At 39.5% G+C, this 20,318-nt stretch overlaps 1 protein-coding gene across 8 annotated transcripts in view; it reads left to right on the top strand.

Moving 5' to 3' along the window:
• The window catches only part of BLMH (bleomycin hydrolase), a 53,494-nt gene that overhangs the window by 6,774 nt on the left and 26,402 nt on the right, over window positions 1–20,318 (top strand). For 7 of the 8 annotated variants that reach the window (XR_007473359.1, XM_049701748.1, XM_033423316.2 and 4 more), the window contains exons 6-10: window positions 508–600; window positions 14,807–14,962; window positions 15,846–16,004; window positions 16,120–16,187; window positions 17,990–18,107. Coding sequence is in view for 7 of the 8 variants with exons in the window: in XM_049701748.1 (XP_049557705.1) it covers window positions 508–600; window positions 14,807–14,962; window positions 15,846–16,004; window positions 16,120–16,187; window positions 17,990–18,107 (594 nt within the window). In the remaining variant the exon portion in view is untranslated. Of the gene's footprint in view, window positions 1–507; window positions 601–14,806; window positions 14,963–15,845; window positions 16,005–16,119; window positions 16,188–17,989; window positions 18,108–18,495; window positions 18,601–20,318 lie in introns of those variants that run through there. The other variant, XM_049701749.1, reaches the window with a different exon arrangement.

The raw sequence follows: 20,318 nt of genomic DNA, 5'->3' as shown, positions 1-20,318 counted from the left end.
AGCACGGTGGTTAGGTTTATGACTCACCTTTATCTTTGGCATCTCTCAAAATTGAAAACAACAAAAATGAAAAGTGTATTGGGGGTTGGCATAGCCATGGTCACAATGATTTTGCAGAGAAGAAATGGACAACCAGTAAAATTGTAAATTAAAGTCTATTAGAGTGACTTACTGGCATAATCAGCTTGTCTCTTGCTTTTTCAGAGGGCGATGGCATTATGGAGTTACATGTTTTCCCCATCCCCAGACATGTATCACAGAGGGTGCCATCAGTTGCAGAGCAGGAGCAGTTCCATCTAGTATTTTTGGGGAGTGATCGATGTCTTTTCTCCTTATGGAGAGTGTTTTTAGCTCTGTGTTTAAGTGGACTGGTTGGGGAAAAATGCATTTGCTTTTATGAACTTTGCCCGGGGTCTTGGCTGAGTTATACTTCAAAATAGAGCTAGCACTGGTCTATTAGGCTCATTTATAGTTGAATATGGGTAACTGAATAAGTTTCTGTCATAGATGAGAGAATTCTGTATACGACTAAGGAACCTGGTACACAGCGGCGCAACCAAAGGAGAAATCTCAGCCACACAGGATGCCATGATGGAGGAGGTAATAACAATTATTTGGATTTTTTGTGTCCCTTCTAAAGAATTCTCAGAATATTCCTATGTGTTACATTGATTGGGAAGCGTGGTCATTGTAGTTAATGTTGAATTGAATTGAAAATTACTTAGTTTAGGGACTTCCCTGGTGATCCAGTGGGTAAGACCCTGAGCTCCCAATGTGGGGGACCTGGGTTCAAGCCCTGGTCAGGGAACTAGATCCCAGATGCATGCCGCTACTAAGTAGTCCTCATGCCACAACTAGATATCCTGCATGCCACAACTAAGACCTGGTGCAGCCAAAATAAATAAATAAGTAAATATTAAAAAAAAAAAAAAAAACGGCTTCCCTGGTGGCGCACTGGTTAAGAATCTGCCTGCCAATGCAGGGGACACGGGTTTGAGCCCTAGTCCAGGAAGATCCCACATGCCACAGAGCAACTAAGCCTGTGTGCCACAACTACTGAGCCTGTGCTCTAGAGCCTGCGAGCCACAACTACTGAGCCCGTGTGCCACAGCTACTGAAACCTGCACGCCTAGAGCCCACGCTCCGCAACAAGAGAAGCCACTGCAATGAGAAGCCCACGCACCGCAACAGAGAGTATCCCCCACTCGCCCCAACTACAGAAAGCTCGCGTGCAGCAACGAAGACCCAATGCAGCCAAAAATAAATAAATATAGAATCTTTAAAAAATAAAAGAAAGAAAATTACTTATTTTACAGCTGAAAAGCCTGAGGTATAAACTTTGCAGTTTAGTATGAGGCTTATATCTTCTATTTCCCAATTTATTATTCTATAATTCACTCTTATTCATTTCATAAATATTGACTACGTGCTATGAGTTTGCCACTGGGAATACAAAGATGAGAAAGACATGGTCTCTACTTTCAAGGAGCTCAATCTCTTGGTGAAAGAAACACATGAATAATTATAATAAATCCTATGCTAGAGATGTGTTATAAAGGATTTGGTGGTCATAGAGGAGGGAGTGACTAATTCAGTGAACTGAAGGTTTCATGGGGAAGATATTGGAACCAGCTCTTGAAAGAGCAGTAAAGATGTACCAGATGGGTAACTGGGAAAACCATTCCAGACAACAGGAATTGCATGTACAGTGGCATGAACAAAGGTGGAATCTTCAGAGAACAGGGTAGCTGAAACATAACATTTTGTGAGTGTGTTTGGTAGTAAATTAAGCTAGAAAGGCAGAGCTGTGAGGGATCTTAAGTAGATGCCAGGTCTTTTGGGTTTATTCTACAGGAATAAAGATGAGAAGCTATCAATGGTTATAACAGTTAAAATAATGTATGTGAAAACATTTTGGAAAACTTAAAAAGCATTAAATATAAGGCAGTAATATTTATTATCAAGTCATTAAAAATCTTTATTATTAAATACTATTCATAATCCAGATGAATATGTATAAAACTGTGAAATCACTTTGAGAAAAGTACAAACCTTTCCCTTTTTCGTCTAGTGGGCCCATTACTAGGAATCACTCAACTAACAGTCCTTTCAAGACTGTTTGTATGGAATTAAGATGGCCTAAATTTTTTCACTGCAGTGCACAACATTAATGCTTCACTCGTGTTTTCCTTTGAATTTTAGAGAGGCAGCATAGTGTAGTCGAGAGCATGGTCTCTGGAGTCAGGCTATCTAATCTCCTCATTTAACAGCCATGTGACCTGAGACAGGTTCCTGAAGCTCTGAAGTCTCAATTTGTTCAAGTGTAACACGTCCAGCTTGATACAATATTCATTTCTTAAATATTGTTCAGTGGATGAATACAGAGGTTTCATTTTGCTAGATACATTTAAATTATCTCATATTTACCTCTTTATTTACTCCTTAAGTGTTCTTTGTTAAGAGAGGTATCTGATTGTAGTAGAAGAAAATAGGTTTTGGAGTAGGACATGGGTTTCAGTTCTGGCTCTATCACTTAACAGCTTAACAGATTTTGGATAAAATACTTAACCTGTCTGAGATTCCGTTTGGGGTTTAAAATATATTTCTCATTGGATTTTTGTGGGGATCAAATAAGGAATTAAGTATAAGAGTATAAGGCATAGTGCCTGGTACATAGCAGTGGTCCAATAAATGTTAGTTTTTTCCCTTACTCCTTGGAATGATCTCTCCTGTTGAGGCCATACCTCCTGCATAATTTGCCTTTATTTATGATTATAGTAAGATGGTGGGGTGTAGTAAGGATGAAGGTTCTATAAAGAGTCATGGAAACAGGCTCAGATAATACTTATTGCAAAAAACAAGCATTCTGTTGGCTTAAGATGTTTGCTTTAATGATCTTTTAAATGATATGTCTAAAATCCATGTTCTGACTCTGGGATTAGCTGATAAGAATTAGGGCAGGTTCACTTCCCTGGTGGTCCAGTGGTTAAGACTCTGCGCTTCCAGTGCAGGGGGCGCAGGTTCGATCCCTTGTTGGGGAACTAGGATCCCACATGTGTGGTGCGGCCAAAAGAAAAAAAAAAAAAAAAAGAATTAGGGCAGGTATATTTCACATATCTTTTTTCTCCTGTTCTTAACCTTGGAAAAATAGTACACCACTACCTTACCAAGTCCTGAGTATGGATGTTTTATAAATAGGGTTGTTTACTTAATGATTCTAGGTAAACTGTTGACTACAGAATTCTGTGTGGTATAGGTCTTTAGATTTTTACATCCCATAGATAACTCTTTATTTAACCTGACTCTTATGTAATGAAGAGTCTAGCTGTGGTTTTAAAGCCACAAATTAGTACGTATGTTTTGCCTAGCCTTGTAGGCACATCAAAATGATGACTTAACAGCCATGAAGCTCAGATAGCTTTGAATGAAATATATTTATGCTAAAGGCATTCTTTCTAAGAGAAGAGAAAGGCAGGTTGTTTGTTGTGATGACAGGCAAGGCAGATCTGGAACCGTGTAGTCACTTCTTTTTTTTTTTTTTTTGTGGTACGCAGGCCTCTCACTGTGTGGCCTCTCCCATTGCAGAGCACAGGCTCCTGACGCGCAGGCTCAGCGGCCATGGCTCACGGGCCCAGCCACTCCACGGCATGTGGGATCTTCCCGGACCGGGGCACGAACCCGTGTCCCCTGCATCAGCAGGCGGACTCTGAACCACTGCGCCACCAGGGAAGCCCCCGGTGTAGTCACTTCTGTTGTAGTGTTTTCTTAGTGTGTCTACTCTCTTTTAGCCTCCAGATTCCCTTAGGATTATTAAGTGTATTCTCTACCAAAACTCTGTCTGTTAAAAAGCAAAACATAAAACAAAGACCAGAAACAATATTTATCAGTGCCATAGGAAGAGACAGGGAGTCATTATGATTTACTCAGGAAATTCTATAGCAGTGGCTCTCCGCTCTTAAAAACAATATATGGGGGCTTCCCTGGTGGCACAGTGGTTGAGAGTCCGCCTGCCGATGCAGGGGACACGGGTTCGTGCCCCGGTCTGGGAAGATCCCACATGCCGCGGAGCGGCTGGGCCCGTGAGCCATGGCCGCTGAGCCTGTGCGTCCGGAGCCTGTGCTCTGCAACGGGAGAGGCCACAACAGTGAGAGGCCCGCGTACCTCAAAAAAACCAAAAAAACAATATATGGGCTTAGGCTTGCTTCAGACCTAAGGTCAAGGTCATTTTCCTTGAGATTAAGGCCTAGTTATCTTTCTTTTGGATGTATACCCATTTATTTTTTCAACTGAACAATTAACTTCTTAGTTTGAAACATACAACATATTTGAATTACATTTGCTAATCATTCTACCCTGTTGCACATTAGAGGCTTTTGAGTGTTACACCAGGAGCATGAATAATGCTTGTGCTTTTAAACTTCATAAATATAAGAAATTACATACTAACACAGGGAAGGATGACATAGAAAATCCTTGTGAGCCAAAGGTTATCACTGCTAACACTCTGGTGCATTTTCTTCCATATTTTTTTCATTTAAGATCATATAAAAATAGCTTTAAAAATGGATCCTATACACTGTTTTATAACTTGGTTTTTTCATTTTCTTTGTCTTTCTCTAAAGCCTATAGTTTCTTCTAATACAATTTTTAAAGGTTACTTTCCATTTACAGTTATTATAAGATATTGGCTATATCCCCCATGTTGTACAGTGCATCCTTGAGCTTGTCTTACACCCATTAGTTTGTGCCTCCCACTCTCCCGTCCCTATATTGCCCCTCCCCCCCACATACACTGGTAACCACTTGTTTGTTCTCTGTATCTGTGAGTCTGTTTTTTTTTGTTATATTCACTAGTTTGTTGTATCTTTTAGATTCCACATGTAAGTGATATCATACAGTATTTTTCTATCTGACATTTCACTTAGCATAAATATCAAAAATAGAAGAAGATATACAGTGAGAAGTCTTCTCACCCTATTCTCCATCCTTCCAATTACCATGTACCCCCAAATTAGTTTTATTAGTTTTTGTTACTAGTTTTAGCTGTTAGTCATCCTTCCAGAGATTTCTTTTTTAAAAAACATAATAGAAATAGAATTTTTGAGTCAGGGAGAATATACATTTGTAATTTTGATATATAATGCCAAATTAACCTCTTTGGAGGGTCTATCAGTTTACGCTCTCATCAGCAATATCTGACAGAACCTGTTTCCCTTTAGATTTATCAAGGCAGTGCATTTATCAAACAATCGGATCCTTACCGATCTGATAAGGTACACAGTTGACAGGTAAACAGTCTGATAGATAAACTATCTCATTGTAATTTTAATTTATATTTTCTTACTTTGAGTGGGGCTAAGCATCTGTTCTGTGAACTGTGTATTCTTATCCTTGTTTTTTTTCTTGGTCTTTTATCAATTTCTAGGTATTCCTTAAATGTTATAGAAATTAGCCCATTGTGATATGAGATGCAAAATTTTTTTCTTAGTTTGTTGCTTATCTGTGATATGCTTTTTTTTTGCTATGCAGAATTTTTTTTTTTTTAAGAAGATGTTGAGGGTAGGAGTTTATTAATTAATTTTATTATTTATTTTTGCTGGGTTGGGTCTTCGTTTCTGTGCTAGGGCTTTCTCTAGTTGTGGCAAGCGGGGCCCACTCTTGATCGCGGTGTGCGGGCCTCTCACTATCGCGGCCTCTCTTGTTGCGAAGCACGGGCTCCAGACACGCAGGCTCAGTAGTTGTGGCTCACGGGCCTAGTTGCTCCACGGCATGTGGGATCCTCCCAGACCAGGGCTCGAACCCATGTCCCCTGCATTAGTAGGCAGATTCTCAACCACTGTGCCACCAGGAAAGCCCTATGCAGAATTTTTTACTTATATATAGTCAAATTTGAAATTTTTTATGGTTTTTAATTAGAAAAGCTTTTCTCAAATTAAAAAAGAATTTTTCTTCTAGTACTTATAGTTTTGATTTTTGTGTTTGAATCTCTGATCCATTTAGAATTTATCCTGGCATAGGGTATGAGGTATGGATCTAACTTTTTTCCTCTCAAGGCTACCCAGTTGACGCACATCTTTTCAAATAGTCCATCCTCTCCCTACCCCTTAATTTGAGATGCCATCCATCATTTCTAAAGTCTCCAGGCATGCAGTTCTGTTCGTTTAGTGTGTTTATTCATCTGCCAGTAACTCTGTATTTTAGTTACTGAAGCTATTTACAGTGTTTTAGTGTTTGTAGAGTTAGCCCCATCTCATTGTTCTCTTATTGTTTTCCTGGTGAATTTTGTTTTGGCATTTGTCGAATTGTGGCATCTGTACCATTAAAAGCTTCTCAGGTGATTCTGGTTTAAGAGCCACTGCTGCTAAGAAGTCACATTTTTTAATATGGTCTTGTCTTTTGGATTCTGGAAGAGGAAAGGAATTATTATTTTGATAGTCGTAGAGGACATTTCTGACACTGAATAGGGGACTAACCTTTCCCTTGAGGTTCTTAAAGGAAATAGATTATATTCACAAATTGCATTTCCCTTTTGAAGTAAAGCTGCACTTCAGGAGATTGTTAGTTAAATAGGTGAAACTGGAAGGAAGAGAGGTAGGAAGACCAGTTAGAAGCTGCAGCAGTCCAGGTGGTACTAATTTGGCCTGAACGAGGATAGTGAAGATAGAAATGGAAGTGAGAGAAATGTGAGACATCTCAGAGGAAAAATCCGTAGCACTTGGCAACTTATCTGCCAAGCGTTCATCATTACAAATAACTTTAAGGTTTTAAGCCTGGCAACTGGGAGAATGCTGCTGTGGGTCGCACACGTCAGTAAGAGAAGCTCTTTTCAGAGGCCACCGTGAAGAGGAGAAATACTGACTTCAGAGTGCCTAGTCCCAAGGCACTGTCCAGTTGGAAATGGGTTTCAAGCATATGGAAATAATTCCAAAGTTCAGGAAAGAAAATGATCTAGAAAAGTGATAGTGATGCTAGTACAGGTGGCTGAAGCCTTGCGAATTTTTGAAATTCCTGAGGGAGAATGGAAGGATAGAATAGGTCTGAGTAAAGAATTCTGGAAAATAATCTGTTTCCATAAAACTTCTATTTCTATAAAAGTGAGTGCCAGAACTGTGTGATGTAGGTGCTGGTCATCAGTGTCAGATGCTGCAGACAGGCCAGAGACTCTGAGGACTGAGGAAAGGCTGCTGATTCCTGAGTAGGGGTGTGTGGAATGGAGAAGGGAAGGAGCTAGGTGGAGAGGAGTCAGACCACGGCACGGAGAGGCGGGGAGTTTCAAGAAGCTCGGCAGTGCGGAGGAGAGAAGTTGATACGCATTTATTCCATAAGTATTTATTGAGTACCTACTAAATATTAAGCATGTTCTAAGCACTGTGGGGGCAGTGATGACTGAAACAGACCTGGTCCCTGCTCACATGGATTTTACATTCTAGTGGAGGGAGACAGACGATACACAAGTATATAAACAATCTGATGTGATATGTACTCTGAAGAACATAGAATGTGGTGATTGATAGGGTGGTTAAGAAAGGCTCCCTGGCAGTCCAGTGTTAGGGCTTGGCTTTTACAGCTGTGGCCCCGGGGTTCAATCTCTGGTCAGGGAACTAAGATCCTGCAAGACGTGGCACAGCCAAAAAACTAAAAAGGCCTTTCTGAGGTCAAATATGTGCTGAGATATGAATAGCAGGAAGAATCCATCCATTCAGAGATCTGGACATAGAGCATAGCAGGCTGAGGAGACAGTGGGTGCAAAAGCCCTAAGACAGGAGGAAGCTTGGTATTTTTGAGGAACAGAAAGAAGGCAGTGTGATTCGAGCTTGGAAAGAGAGTGGGAATGGCTGGAATAGATTTCAGAGGAAATGAGAACCGGCTAATATAGCACCTGTGAGCCATGGTAAGGATATTGCATTTTATTCTAAGTGAGCTAGGCACCGGGGAATTTAAGCTGAGGAGTGACATGGTTTAATTTTTGTTTTAAAAATATGACACTCTGGCTGTTTTGAGAATGGATGGTAAAACAGTGGGAGAGGAGGTAGGGGGACCAGTTAGGAGGCTCTTGTGGTTGTGTAGATGAGATATCCTAGTGGTTCCGACCAGATTGATGAGAGTGAGGATTAAGAGAAATGAATACATTTGGGGGTGTATCTTGGAAGTGAAGCTGTCAGGACTTGCTGATGTGGAGGACAAGGAAGAGGGAAGAATTGGAGTGATGTATGGTGTCTGAAGTGGGAGGGCTTACAGATAGGAGAGAGGGCTTTTTGGCAGTGATGAGGAAACCTGTGTGTGGTAAGGGATAGCAGATGCGAATGAGAGAAGCAGTAATTGAAGAAGCAGGGTTTTGGAGGAGGGAAAGAATAAATGTGCTCTAAAGTAGTGCTTTCGAACTTTAATGTACAGTTGAATCCCCTGAAGATCTTGTTAAAGTGCAGATTGATTCAGTAGGTCTGGGTGGGACTAGAGAGTCTGAATTTCTAACTATTTCTTTGATTCAGCCACCACTCTAGAAGGAGTCTCAAGATGATCATTTGACTCTTAGTTATCATCTGTATGACCTCATTTTCCTTAACATCACAGAAGGGCACATACCCCTTAAGTGTACCTTTTTATGTCTTTCCCTGCCTGAAAATATATTTGGTGCCCCCAGAAAGTATCTCCTTCTCTGCCTGCTTTTGCAGGCACAGGTAAGATTTTTGTTTTTAAAACAGATCCTTGCCTTTCTTTCATTCCCCACCAGAAAGCAGTAGAGAGCTGTCTTCTCTCTCCTTTCTCTGCATTATCAGCAGTCACTAAGGTCTCTACTCCTTCCCTCTTGTAACTGGTTCATTTACCCTTAGCACTGAACTTTCTTCAAAGTTCAGCTATATTCTTTGACCACTTTTGTGTCCTTGCGGTCTGTGATCAATAGGTCATTTTACCTATGAGCCTAATTTCTCCATCAGTGAAACTAAAAAGTCAGAGTAGGTGATTTCTTAATGGCACTGTAGCTTTGTGTTTTTATAACAATAGAAGTAAGATATTTCTACAGTGCTTTAGACTTTACTAGGCAATACAGTATTGTAAATACAAATGAAGATTCTAATATTCTGTCACTTCTGCAGTAATCATTCCAAGCACTGAAATCTTTTAGCTTTACCAATTTTGCTCCATTTCAAGTAGCTTGGTTGTTACCATTGCACTACCTTCCCATTCTAGCATTTCTAATTATTACAGTTTCCTCCATTCTGCGTCTGCCTGTAGCTGGCTTTCAACTCTCACCCTTCTAAGTATTCATGACTGACGCTCAACTATTGCATCCTGCCTTCCTCCTCTCACTTGATGTCTGTCTCCAGTTTAGCCATGGGTATAGGAATTGACTCCATCCCACGTCATTTGTCTTTAAATTGGGGTTACACATTCTTTCCCTATGTCCTGTATTTCATGCTTTCTGTGTCCTTTTTCTTTTTTCCATTCCCTTTCCTGGTTTTATTATTTACCAGTATTCAGTTCTGCATAATGACTTGTGTTCAGTGTCCAGTATCTTTTTTTGTCCTGAATACCAAGTGCATCTTGTGAGAAACAGGTGACACTCCCAAGTTGCCCACCAGAGAGCAGACTCAGATATCCAAAGCTCACTGCCAGCTTTGTACTTTGGGAACCGGGAATATTATTTCAGAACAGCAGAGTCTCTTATCAAGAAATGTAGTATCAGCAGGGGCCCTGGAGACTATACTTTGGAGAGTTTTTAAAAATTAGAGCTTGTTTAACTATTGTTAGTTGACTTGGAGCCAAATATTCCTTCCAAAGTGTTATAAACTGACTTGAATCTGAATGGCTTTGGATAATTATAGTCATGGTAAACAAAGCAACATGTCTCAAATTACAGTTTTACTAAAATCCAAGAGAAAGAGATGTCACCCTTATCCTCATTCATGCCTTATGTGTACCTTTGATAAAACTTCAGATTTATAAATCATATGCAGTAGGGCATAAGTATTTGTATTCCAAAAAGATTAATCATAGAATTCATTTAGATAACTAAAATGCAGGTTTCCTTTAATGCATTTTTGGGGAGAAGGAAGGAATGATTTAACACTTTTTACTTTAGATAGGGAGTCAAATGCATAATGAGGTATATGTAAATTATAGTGTAAAACACTCATTTATATTTAGAATGTGTTTAAAAGTAAACAGAAATTCACTTAGTTGTCTTAAATCTTCATTAGGCCTAGCCCTAGCCTCCTTTTTTTGGCCAGAGCCTAACTGAACTGGATAAACCACCCTTGGGTGACTGAGAATTAATCAAGATGACCCCATATAAAATGTTCATACACATGTGACAATGATTACTAGTTAAAAATACACATCATTTAAGTCTATAAAACCTTCCTTATTTAAACATGTTCTGGTTATATACTTTCACTGTCATTGTGTTTAGTTACCAGTGGCAGTGTCCTCATGATGAAAGGTGCCATTTGTGGCCTTGGTGCTGAGCAAATACAAAACGACTCTCTGGTCCTTATGAATCCCAGACAGAGCTCATTAGTCCATGGCTAGATTAGCTCAATTACAGTTGCTAATGTGATACCCTGCTGCTGCTTTTCTGTACTAGAAACCAACCTGAGAATGATACATTAGAAGAGAGGTGGGGCTTCCCTGGTGGCGCAGTGGTTGAGAGTCCGCCTGCCGATGCAGGGGACACGGGTTCGTGCCCCGGTCCGGGAAGATCCCACATGCCGCAGAGCGGCTGGACCCGTGAGCCATGGCCGCTGAGCCTGTGCGTCCGGAGCCTGTGCTCCACAACGGGAGAGGCCACAGCGGTGAGAGGCCTGCGTACCACAAAAAAAAAAAAAAAAAAAAGAGGTGGTTTAAGGAGCAGCTGTTCAGGCTTATAAAACACAAAGTAAATCCTAGTAAAGGAAGATTCTCTCTTGGGAAACAAAACATAAAATGAAAGGCTAACATAACTTCATCTGTAGGCTAATCTGTTTCTGTTAAGATGGTAGAGTCAGGCTCTGTCTTCCAAAATAACACATGAATTAAGAGTCTTTTTATCCTTAATTATAGGCCTAATGTCATAGGCAGGCCTACATCTAGTTTTCTAGCTTTGGTTCAGAGAATAAGTTTGAGTCTTGGTATCAGGTTCCAGTCTGTCCCAAGGCTTTTTGAGGCCTAGAATGAATGCACTGGAGATGATGAAGAGAAATAAATACAATTCAGTGGCTGATGATAACATATGGATGCCGATTTAGAATTGGGGGATCTTGGACGTGTGTTCCCTAAAGCCCGATAGGGACTGGGGTATCTAATGAATTTACCTAAAGGTCAGTCGGGAGAAGTCCTGGCTACTCAAAACAACTACTAATGTACAGCTAAGGAGTGTCAAAAACTAAGCTCCTTAAGTGGTCTTTCTGGCTGAAAGTGGTGGGGTTGGGCGTATTAAGAAATCAGGCCGTCATAGATCATTCTCTGGTGATTCTTTCTAGAGCAGAGGCAGGAGCCAACATTTCTGAAGGGAGTGGAAGGTAAAGTGAGGGAAGAGGGTGGGGTCTATCAGGTTAAGGACAGCAGAGTTCTCCAGAGTTGGGGTCCAAGGAGAGGAGGGGAAGGAAAGGTTTATTTCTTACAGGCTATAGCTTTGTTTTATTCTCTAAGCCTTCCCTTTTGTTCTGCTTTTAGGGTCTGCCCAGTTTGAACTCCTAAATTTAAGTTTTACACCAGTCACTGGAGAAGAACTTTCAATTTAAGAAAACTGTTTTTAATGTGGTTCTTCTAGTGTTTGTTGGGATACGTCTAAGGTCTAGTTTCCGTCCCTGGTAGATTAAGTCTAGCAGGGGAGACAGTAGAGAAACACAAATGACGCTATGGAATCAAATGTTAATTTTTCTAGCTCACACTAATTTCTCCCTTCTCTGAATACTTCTGACATAAAAATTTAATTAGTGAAAACTTTCTGGAAAAGGGTCATCCTGCACTGAGCTTTTTTTTTTTTTTTTTTAATTTTTGTTTTTTGGCTGTGCCACATGGCTTGCGGGGTCTTAGTCCTCTGACCAGGGATTGAACTCGGGCCCTCGGCAGTGAAAGTGTGGAGTCTTAGCCACTGAACCGCCAGGGAATTCCCTGCACTGAGTTTTATAGCATGCGAGTAGGATTGGGTTTTGAGGAACAGAAGAGACAGTAAAGTTATGAAGGTGACAACGAGCTGAGTGCATTGAGTGGACAGTAAGGAGAGACATAGACAGGCCTGACGGGTGAGCAGGCTCCATGATGGGAAATAAGGTTGGGTGAAGTTACAGAGAGCCTTTAAAATCCAGCCGTGTTCATCAGAGAAATGCAAGCTAAAACCACATTGGGGATACCACTACTTACCACCAAAATGGCTAAAATTAAAAATACAGTGCCAGGCTCGGCAAGAATGTATTGTTAGAACCACTGGAACTCCCTTCCTTTGCTGGAGAGTATGTAAATTCCTTCAAGCCCCTGGAAAACCGTTTGGATAAAAATATTCTTAGCTGCTTTATAGATAACCCTACACTGAAAACAACTCACATGTCCACCAACACAAGTGAATAAATTATAATATATTTACACAGCAGTAAAGACAAATTAGTGATACCCACAGCACCATGAGTGAATCTTACAGGCATTATGTCAACAAAGGTTACCATACACAGTGAAGAATATGCTGTGTGATTCCATTTATATGAAATTAAAGAACAGGCAAAAATAATCAGTGGTTATATAAGCCAAAATGATGCTTAAACAAAAAAAATGATGCTTACCTTGGGGAAGGTGTGGTTATTGATTAGAAGGGAGCTAGGGAACCTTTGGGACCCTGGAAATATTCTGTATATTGATTTGAATGGTGGTTACATGGGTGTATACCTATGTAAAAAATTGAACGGAGCTGTATATGTAAGATTAGTGCACTTTGCATACCTGTTGAATATATGTTATGCCGAAATAAAAAAAAGACAAGTAGATCAGGTCATGGAGTTTAGATTTGTTATGGGAGGTAATAGGAAAGCATTATTGAATCTTCAACAAAGAAGTGACTTGAAGAAAGGGTGGTACTTCTGAAATTATTCATCCTGTGGTGGAGAGTGGAACAGTGTTCACATCATTTATCATATCTAGGTCTGACATAGTGCTAGATGCTATAGGAGATACAAAATATCCATGACCTGGTCCTTATCCTTGAGAAGTTTATGACCTTTTGTAAGAGACAGGTTATAGGAAACTCACAAAGTTACAGTAAACGATAAATGCTTAATTCATGGTGTTATAGAAATAGTGCTGAGGTCAGACCTGGGTTCAAATCCTAATTTTGCGATTTATTGGCTTTAGGACTTCAGTCAAGCTATTTATTTCCCTGAGCCTTGGTTTCCTTATCTGTAAAATGTGAACAATACCTACCATTTTTTTTTAGAGGATTGAGAGATATGATATTTAAAAATTGTAGTACAGCACAGAAAACAGTCAATAAATGTTCCCTTTTTTGTTTTAAACCCTGTACCAATGGAGCAATACTTTTTTTTTTTTGGACAGTGTGTGACGTCAGTTTAGACCATGGTTCTGCCAGTTACTAGCTATGTGATCTTAAGTAGGTTACTTAGTTTCTTTGAGTCTCAATCTCTTTTGGGGGAAGAAAAGAAAAAGGAGGGGAAATTATGCCTTGAGAGAGTTCTGTGAGAATTAAGTTAACCTAGCAGATATATAGTATCTAGCACAAAATAGTCACACTTAATAAATACAGGATCCGTTTCTTTTGACTGTATTGGAGTATATCAATACAAATGTATGGAGCAAATAATACAGGTAATAAGATTGGATTAGGGTGGTGCCTGGGGTGGAGAAAGAAGAAGCAGATCGTAGTGTGTATTTTTTAAAAGATAAAGCAAATTTGATACAGAAGAGGAAGGTATGTCTCTATACTTCTATTTTTGTCTTTCTATAAGATGAAAATAATATAAAATATTGAAATATCCTTGGATTGTAATAATGCTAATTGAAGGTTTTATGACATCATTGGATAGTATGTTTAGGTCTCACAACCCAAAAACTGGTACCTTACTACTAAATTTAGTCTTGTTCTAATAATAATTTTAATAGACATTGTCATCTAAGCTCCACCAAAAAGTTAATGACTTTTCTGTGAGTAGAGACCCCTGTCACAATCAAAGCAAAACCTAGAAGCATAAAGGGAAGGAAATCCATAAAATGTATGTAATTATTTGTTACTTGAAATATAATCAGCAGGGCTTCCCTGGTGGCGCAGTGGTTGAGAGTCCGCCTGCCGATGCAGGGGACGCAGGTTTGTGCCCCGGTCCGGGAAGATCCCACATGCCGCGGAGCGGCTGGGCCCGTGAGCCATGGCCACTGAACCTGCACGTCGGAGCCTCTGCTCCGTAACGGGAGAGGCCACAACAGTGAGAGGCCCGCGTACCGGAAAAAAAAAATTAAAAAAAATAAGAAATATAATCAGCAGAGCAGCAACCCAGGTCTTGTTGTGTATCAGTAGTGAGTGATTTCTTGGCTAAGGAAGTTTAACTTGCAGGGCAAATACTAAGCACTAAATATTAACATTTCAGAATTGTATTGTTCACAGTGTTTATTTAAGAACTCAGAAGTTAGCTGATATCAAATCCTTTTTTGGAGCAATTTTTGGAGCAATATTAGATTTCCAATTTTTGGAGCAATATTAGATTTCCTGTGAAATTTCTGGCTTGAACTTAGCCACTGATTTCTTGTGTTTCCGAAGCTAGAAGAAAATGAAGAGGTAAAAAATACTGCTTCTCCCTAGCCATCGCTCATCTGTCCTCCTTTTTTCCAGATATTCAGAGTGGTGTGCATCTGTTTGGGTAATCCACCAGAGACGTTTACCTGGGAGTATCGAGACAAAGATAAAAACTATCAGAAGATTGGCCCCATAACACCCTTGAAGTTTTACAAGGAACATGTCAAGCCACTCTTCAATATGGAAGATAAGGTTGGAGACTGGCACTGGCAGCCACTGGCTGTTTACTTTCAAATGCCTGTTGACTACAAGAAAGAATACACGATTCCTGGGTTACCATGCATGGTCATCAAACTAGACACTAAACACAATTTTTCCTCCTTCCTCTGAGGTATTTTATGTACCAATTCAGTTGGTCATATTAGGATCCCCAGTGCTCCTCTTCAGAGATTTTTCTAACTATGGGCCAGCAGTCAGGTTAATTCCCATATGCTCCCCTGATTTGGGCCCTGAGTCATTCTCAGGTGCGAAGACAATAAAAGTATACTGGGTGTTTCTTACCGTGGGTTCAGAGCATCACTCTACTGTGGGCCCCTCTCGGGACTCTCTTGCAGAAGGGAGCAGTGTCCCATCCTCGTTTTTCCCGCTCACTTCAGGGCTTCTCCACCTGCCTAGCAAGATGACTAGAGCCCCTTCTTCATTGGCATCTTGACCGTCTTAAAAGCACATGGCGTTGTTTTACGATTGGAGTCCCAACTCAATTGTGGTACTGCCAGATGTTGAGCCTTTCTGGTAACTTGAGAGCAGAGGTCTTGTAGTGATGGACTCGTGAATTGCCATCTTGCCTTACTCAGTGCACACAATTCTGCAGAATTAGTTTTGGGGTGATTCCTGCCAGTAGGAGAAACAGGTTGTTGCAACTCCCAAATATGTCCCTTATACTATTAGAATATACAGGGACCTCTCTCACATGACCTTGCCACCTTTTGTTTCTCATTTAACAATGTGTAATGCTTGTTCTTGTAGGCAGAGGCGCTAAGCTTGATAACAAATATATGAACTTAAAGGAGAGGTCTGCATCTTGCTTGACACTCCGGGTTTTATGTTCTAATCAACATGTTCTTGATCTCAATAGATTTGTTTAGTGAATGACCCTCGGCCCCACCACAAGTACAGCAAACTTTACACGGTGGACTACTTAAGCAACATGGTTGGAGGGAGGAAAACTCTATATAACAACCAGCCCATTGACTTATTGAAAAAGATGGTTGCTGCCTCCATCAAAGATGGAGAGGTTGGTATTGTTTCTTTGTCTTCTGCATAGGGGTTAAAACCTTTTCTTCCAACTTTTTTGGTGTAATAGGAAGAACTTATGTTGACTTCTTTCTTCTTCTTTCCTCTATTTCTAGGCTGTATGGTTTGGCTGTGATGTTGGAAAACACTTCAGTGGCAAGTTGGGCCTCAGTGACATGAATGTGTGAGTGCAAGAAATTTAAAATAGAAAATCATTTGTGGGTTGTGACTGTTGGAGTGCATTCTTGGTACGAAGTGACTCAGCTCAGGTTCACTCAAAGATTAAGGTTGGCCTGAGGGTGGGTCTGTTTCTTTCTATTTTGTAGAGTTTGAGGATTCACAGCAGAAACTCCACATATTTATATGCTCTAACCTGGGAAGTCAAGATCGTACTTCATATCTGAGTTGAAATTGTTGGATGTTCCTAAAAAGTCATCCTACATGAGAAAGACACTTAAAAAAAAATTTATTTTGATATAAAAAAAAAATAATGTAACACTCAAAGTAATATTGTAAAAGATACAATCAATGTGATGCCAAGTATTTGATACCAAGTATTTATCAAAGATACCACATACTTTTTGTCTTTATTTTTGTACAATAATTACTTTTTAAAAGACAACTTAAGGGACTTCCATGGGTGGTCCAGTGGCTAAGACTCCACGCTCCCAATGCAGGGGGCCCGGGTTCAATCCCTGGTCAGGGAACTATATCCCACATGCTGCAGCTAAGAGTTCACATGATGCAACTAAAAGATCCCACATGCTGCAACTAAAGATCCTGCATGAGGCAATGAAGATCCTGTGTACCGCAACTAAGACCTGGTGCAGCCAAATAAATAAATATTTTTTTTAAAAAAGGCAACTTAAAAGTTGGATTACTGGGACTTCCCTAGTGGCACAGTGGTTAAGAATCCACCTGCCAATGCCAGGGACACAGGTTCGATCCCTGGTCCGGGAAGATCCCACATGCCACAGAACAACTAAGCCCGTGTGCCACAACTGCTGAATCCCGCGTGCCTAGAGCCCGTGCTCCGCAACAAGAGAGGCCACTGCAACGAAAAGCCCGCGCACCACAATGAAGAGTAGCCCCAGCTCGCCACAACTAGAGAAAGCCTGCACGCAGCAATGAAAACCCAACGCAGCCAAAAAAAAGAAAAAAAAAGTTGGATTACGAAAGGTTATAAAAATAATAGTAACTGATTACTGTGTAAATCTGCTTAGTGCGTTTGGGGTTATAATTAAAGGTTTTCCAGATCTCTTGTTTGCTATTTGAGCCTTCTTAACTACTTCTATTGCTTTGATACCTTATGTATTTTGTCTTTATGACAACTAGGACTAATATGCATACATACTTTAAAGCATTCCTCCTGTTTGTTTATGACAATGAAGATTGATTTGTGAACTGAATCATTCAACTTCCTTGACTGTTAAAATATATCACTTTAGTGTTACTTGTAAGTAATTATTACTTGTAGGAAATTGAGTAAATATCTTGACAGTTAACAACAGGAGAAAGGAAGTCTGCTAAAAGAGAGAATTCATGAGGTTTTTTAAACTTTGAAAATATTCTCCAATATTTTGACACTATTTATTTAAATTTCACAGTTAGCAGTGGTCTAAATGAATTCAGAAACTGAGTGCTTCTGCCGGCTCAAAAGAGAGCATTTTTGAAAGAAATTACTTCAGAAACTTTTAAGTTTTCTTGCCAAAATGACAATGCAGGCTTATCTTGTCAGCTTTTTGATTTGGGGAATTTATGTTTAATAACTTTGTATTTTTCTGAGTACTCTTGTGACACAGAGAGAATGGAATCCCATTAAGAGACTAAATTTTGCATGTACCACATTCTGCAAAGAGCTACAGCCCAGATATATCTGGAGCTGCAAAGCCCCTTCAGGTTCTTCTATGATCCTTTTACAACCAGAAGCCAATTATCCCCCATGATTGTACTCTGTATATTCTGTGCTATTGTTCTCTTTTACAGCTATGACCATGAGTTAGTGTTTGGTGTCTCCATGAAGAACATGAATAAAGCTGAGAGGCTGACTTTTGGTGAGTCACTTATGACCCACGCCATGACCTTCACTGCTGTCTCAGAAAAGGTATGACCCTCAGCGTGCCCACTCCAGTGTTTGCATAGATGGATCTACATGCTCCTGCAGACCGTTTATTCCAGCAGAGCTTCTTCATAGTGTATATGATTTCTGTTAAAAGTTAGCAAGACATTGTACCTGCCTCACTTGGGGTTTGGCTGGATGCTCAGAAGTAATAAAAATAGAAACTTTCCATGAGGAGCAGAATTTGTGTCAGCAGGGAGTAAGGAAGTAACTGCTTTTCTGTAACTTTGGAAATTCCTGGTGTGAAAAGAGGTCAGCAAGGGAACTTGGGAGAGGATAACTTCAGTTTAATAAGGAATTAAAATGTACCCTGAAAGTGTTCATATCTTGATGACTTATGTTCAGACTCACCTTCCTTTCATTTGTCATTCAGATTCTTCTGCAGTAAAATGTCAATAACAGTAATTTGTAGACTCCATGCCCATTACTGGATTTATGCAGAGCTTCAGGAAATTGGATGTAAAAAGTATGTTGAATTTCCTATGAAATACTCTGACTAGTAATATCACTGTTTCTAAGACACAGTGTTGGAAACAACAACTGCAGTTTTATTTCACAAATAAGCCTTCCCATTTCTAGGCTATAAAATAGATATTTACTCCTGTGCTCAGGGATCATAAAGAAGAGAAGACTTCAAAATACTTTAGTTCTTTACCACTGCAAGCAGAAGTGTTCTTTTCCTAGCCTAATTGGAAAGAAAGTCACAGAATAACTACCTTGACCTTAGAAGCAAAATATTAGAAGGAACTTCTCATAAAATACTGTAAATAATGAAATAAAATTCTATAGTAAATAAACTAGAATAAAATACTACTAAAATACTTAGAATAAAATATTATTAAGTTGTTCATATTTATGTTTGGACCTTCTATATTGTAAAATTCAGTGGATTTATAACTAAAGCTCCTTAAAGTTAAACTTTTAAACTATTCAGAGGATTATTAAAACGGAAAACAAACTAAAAACCTTGTAATTTCCAAGAGAGTTTTGGGTTTTATCATTTTCCATCTCTATTATAGAGTATTCCTGTTTTTCAGAAATAAAAATCATACATACTCCATGTCATTTTCTCTGGAACTTCCATTCTTTCATTGGCATGGTTTATTAATATGCTTTTTTTTCCCCTCTGGGAAACGGAGCTACATTACCTGTAAATATTATAAAGCAGAATCGATACTATCATAACTGGAATTTTATATTGAGATTTTTCTCTTCCTTCTACTTTGAGTTTTTGACCACTGCATAACTAGTTTGCACTGCATTTGAATGATAATGCAGAGATAAATGCTAGTAAGTATTCTGGGATATTCTTTCTTGTTTCGGGTTTCTTGGAATCCCTCTGAGGGAGGTCCAGATATTATTCTATATTTGTAGATGACATGGCTTGATCTAGGTCATGCAGGAATTCATTGGCAAAGGAAAGAAGAAACATTTTGAAACTTACTATAATAAATGACTTTAGGTGATATAGATTCTAACAGTTATATTTAAAAGGAAAGTAAAGATGGACTATAATGCAGGGAGTAGAAAACCAAAACATTTAATAAGGTAGCCCCAGAATGTATAGTTTATTGATGTGGTTTTAAAGGTACCTGGGGCTAAGATTAAGGGGTAGGTAGTACAGATAAGGGTGTTTGAAACTTGTGGGTTTGATTGTTGGCTATTTCTGAGACTGAAAATTGCTGAGATTCAAGAAAACTCTCAGGAGTAAAATCAAATCCCATGTAGATGAGACTCGTGCAGTTTTATGCAGGTGGGAGTTGACAGATGAAATCATTAGGAGATAATTCAGGAGCCAGCTCTCTTCTCATGCTACCAAGATTTAAGTTGTTTTGACATCAGCTAATGCCCTGGGTAAACATGAGAGAGAACAGTCTTTTCCCAAGTGCAGCCTTCTTATCCCTCTCTGTGTCACTGTAATAAAGACTATAAATGAAGGTTATCATGATGAGTATCGTTGTCCCTTTAAGAAGATGAAAATTGAGCTTATTTTATTAATGAAAATAGAAGGAGAACGGAACTGCCTGGGTTTTGTTTTATGAAAATAGTGTTTGGTTTGCCATTCAACCTCTATTGTATTAAATTCAATATTTGTGTAACTGAATCAATAAAAGAACACATAGGAGAGTGTCATTGCTCGGTTCCCCTAAGAAAGAAAAGTAGGCTGTATTGATGAGAATGTGTTTGTTTTCTTTT

Source organism: Orcinus orca, chromosome 19 (assembly GCF_937001465.1).
Source record: "Orcinus orca chromosome 19, mOrcOrc1.1, whole genome shotgun sequence".
NCBI lineage: Eukaryota > Metazoa > Chordata > Mammalia > Artiodactyla > Delphinidae > Orcinus > Orcinus orca.
The sequence above is the reverse complement of the archived record's forward strand: the minus strand, read 5'-3'. Positions and strand labels throughout refer to the sequence as shown.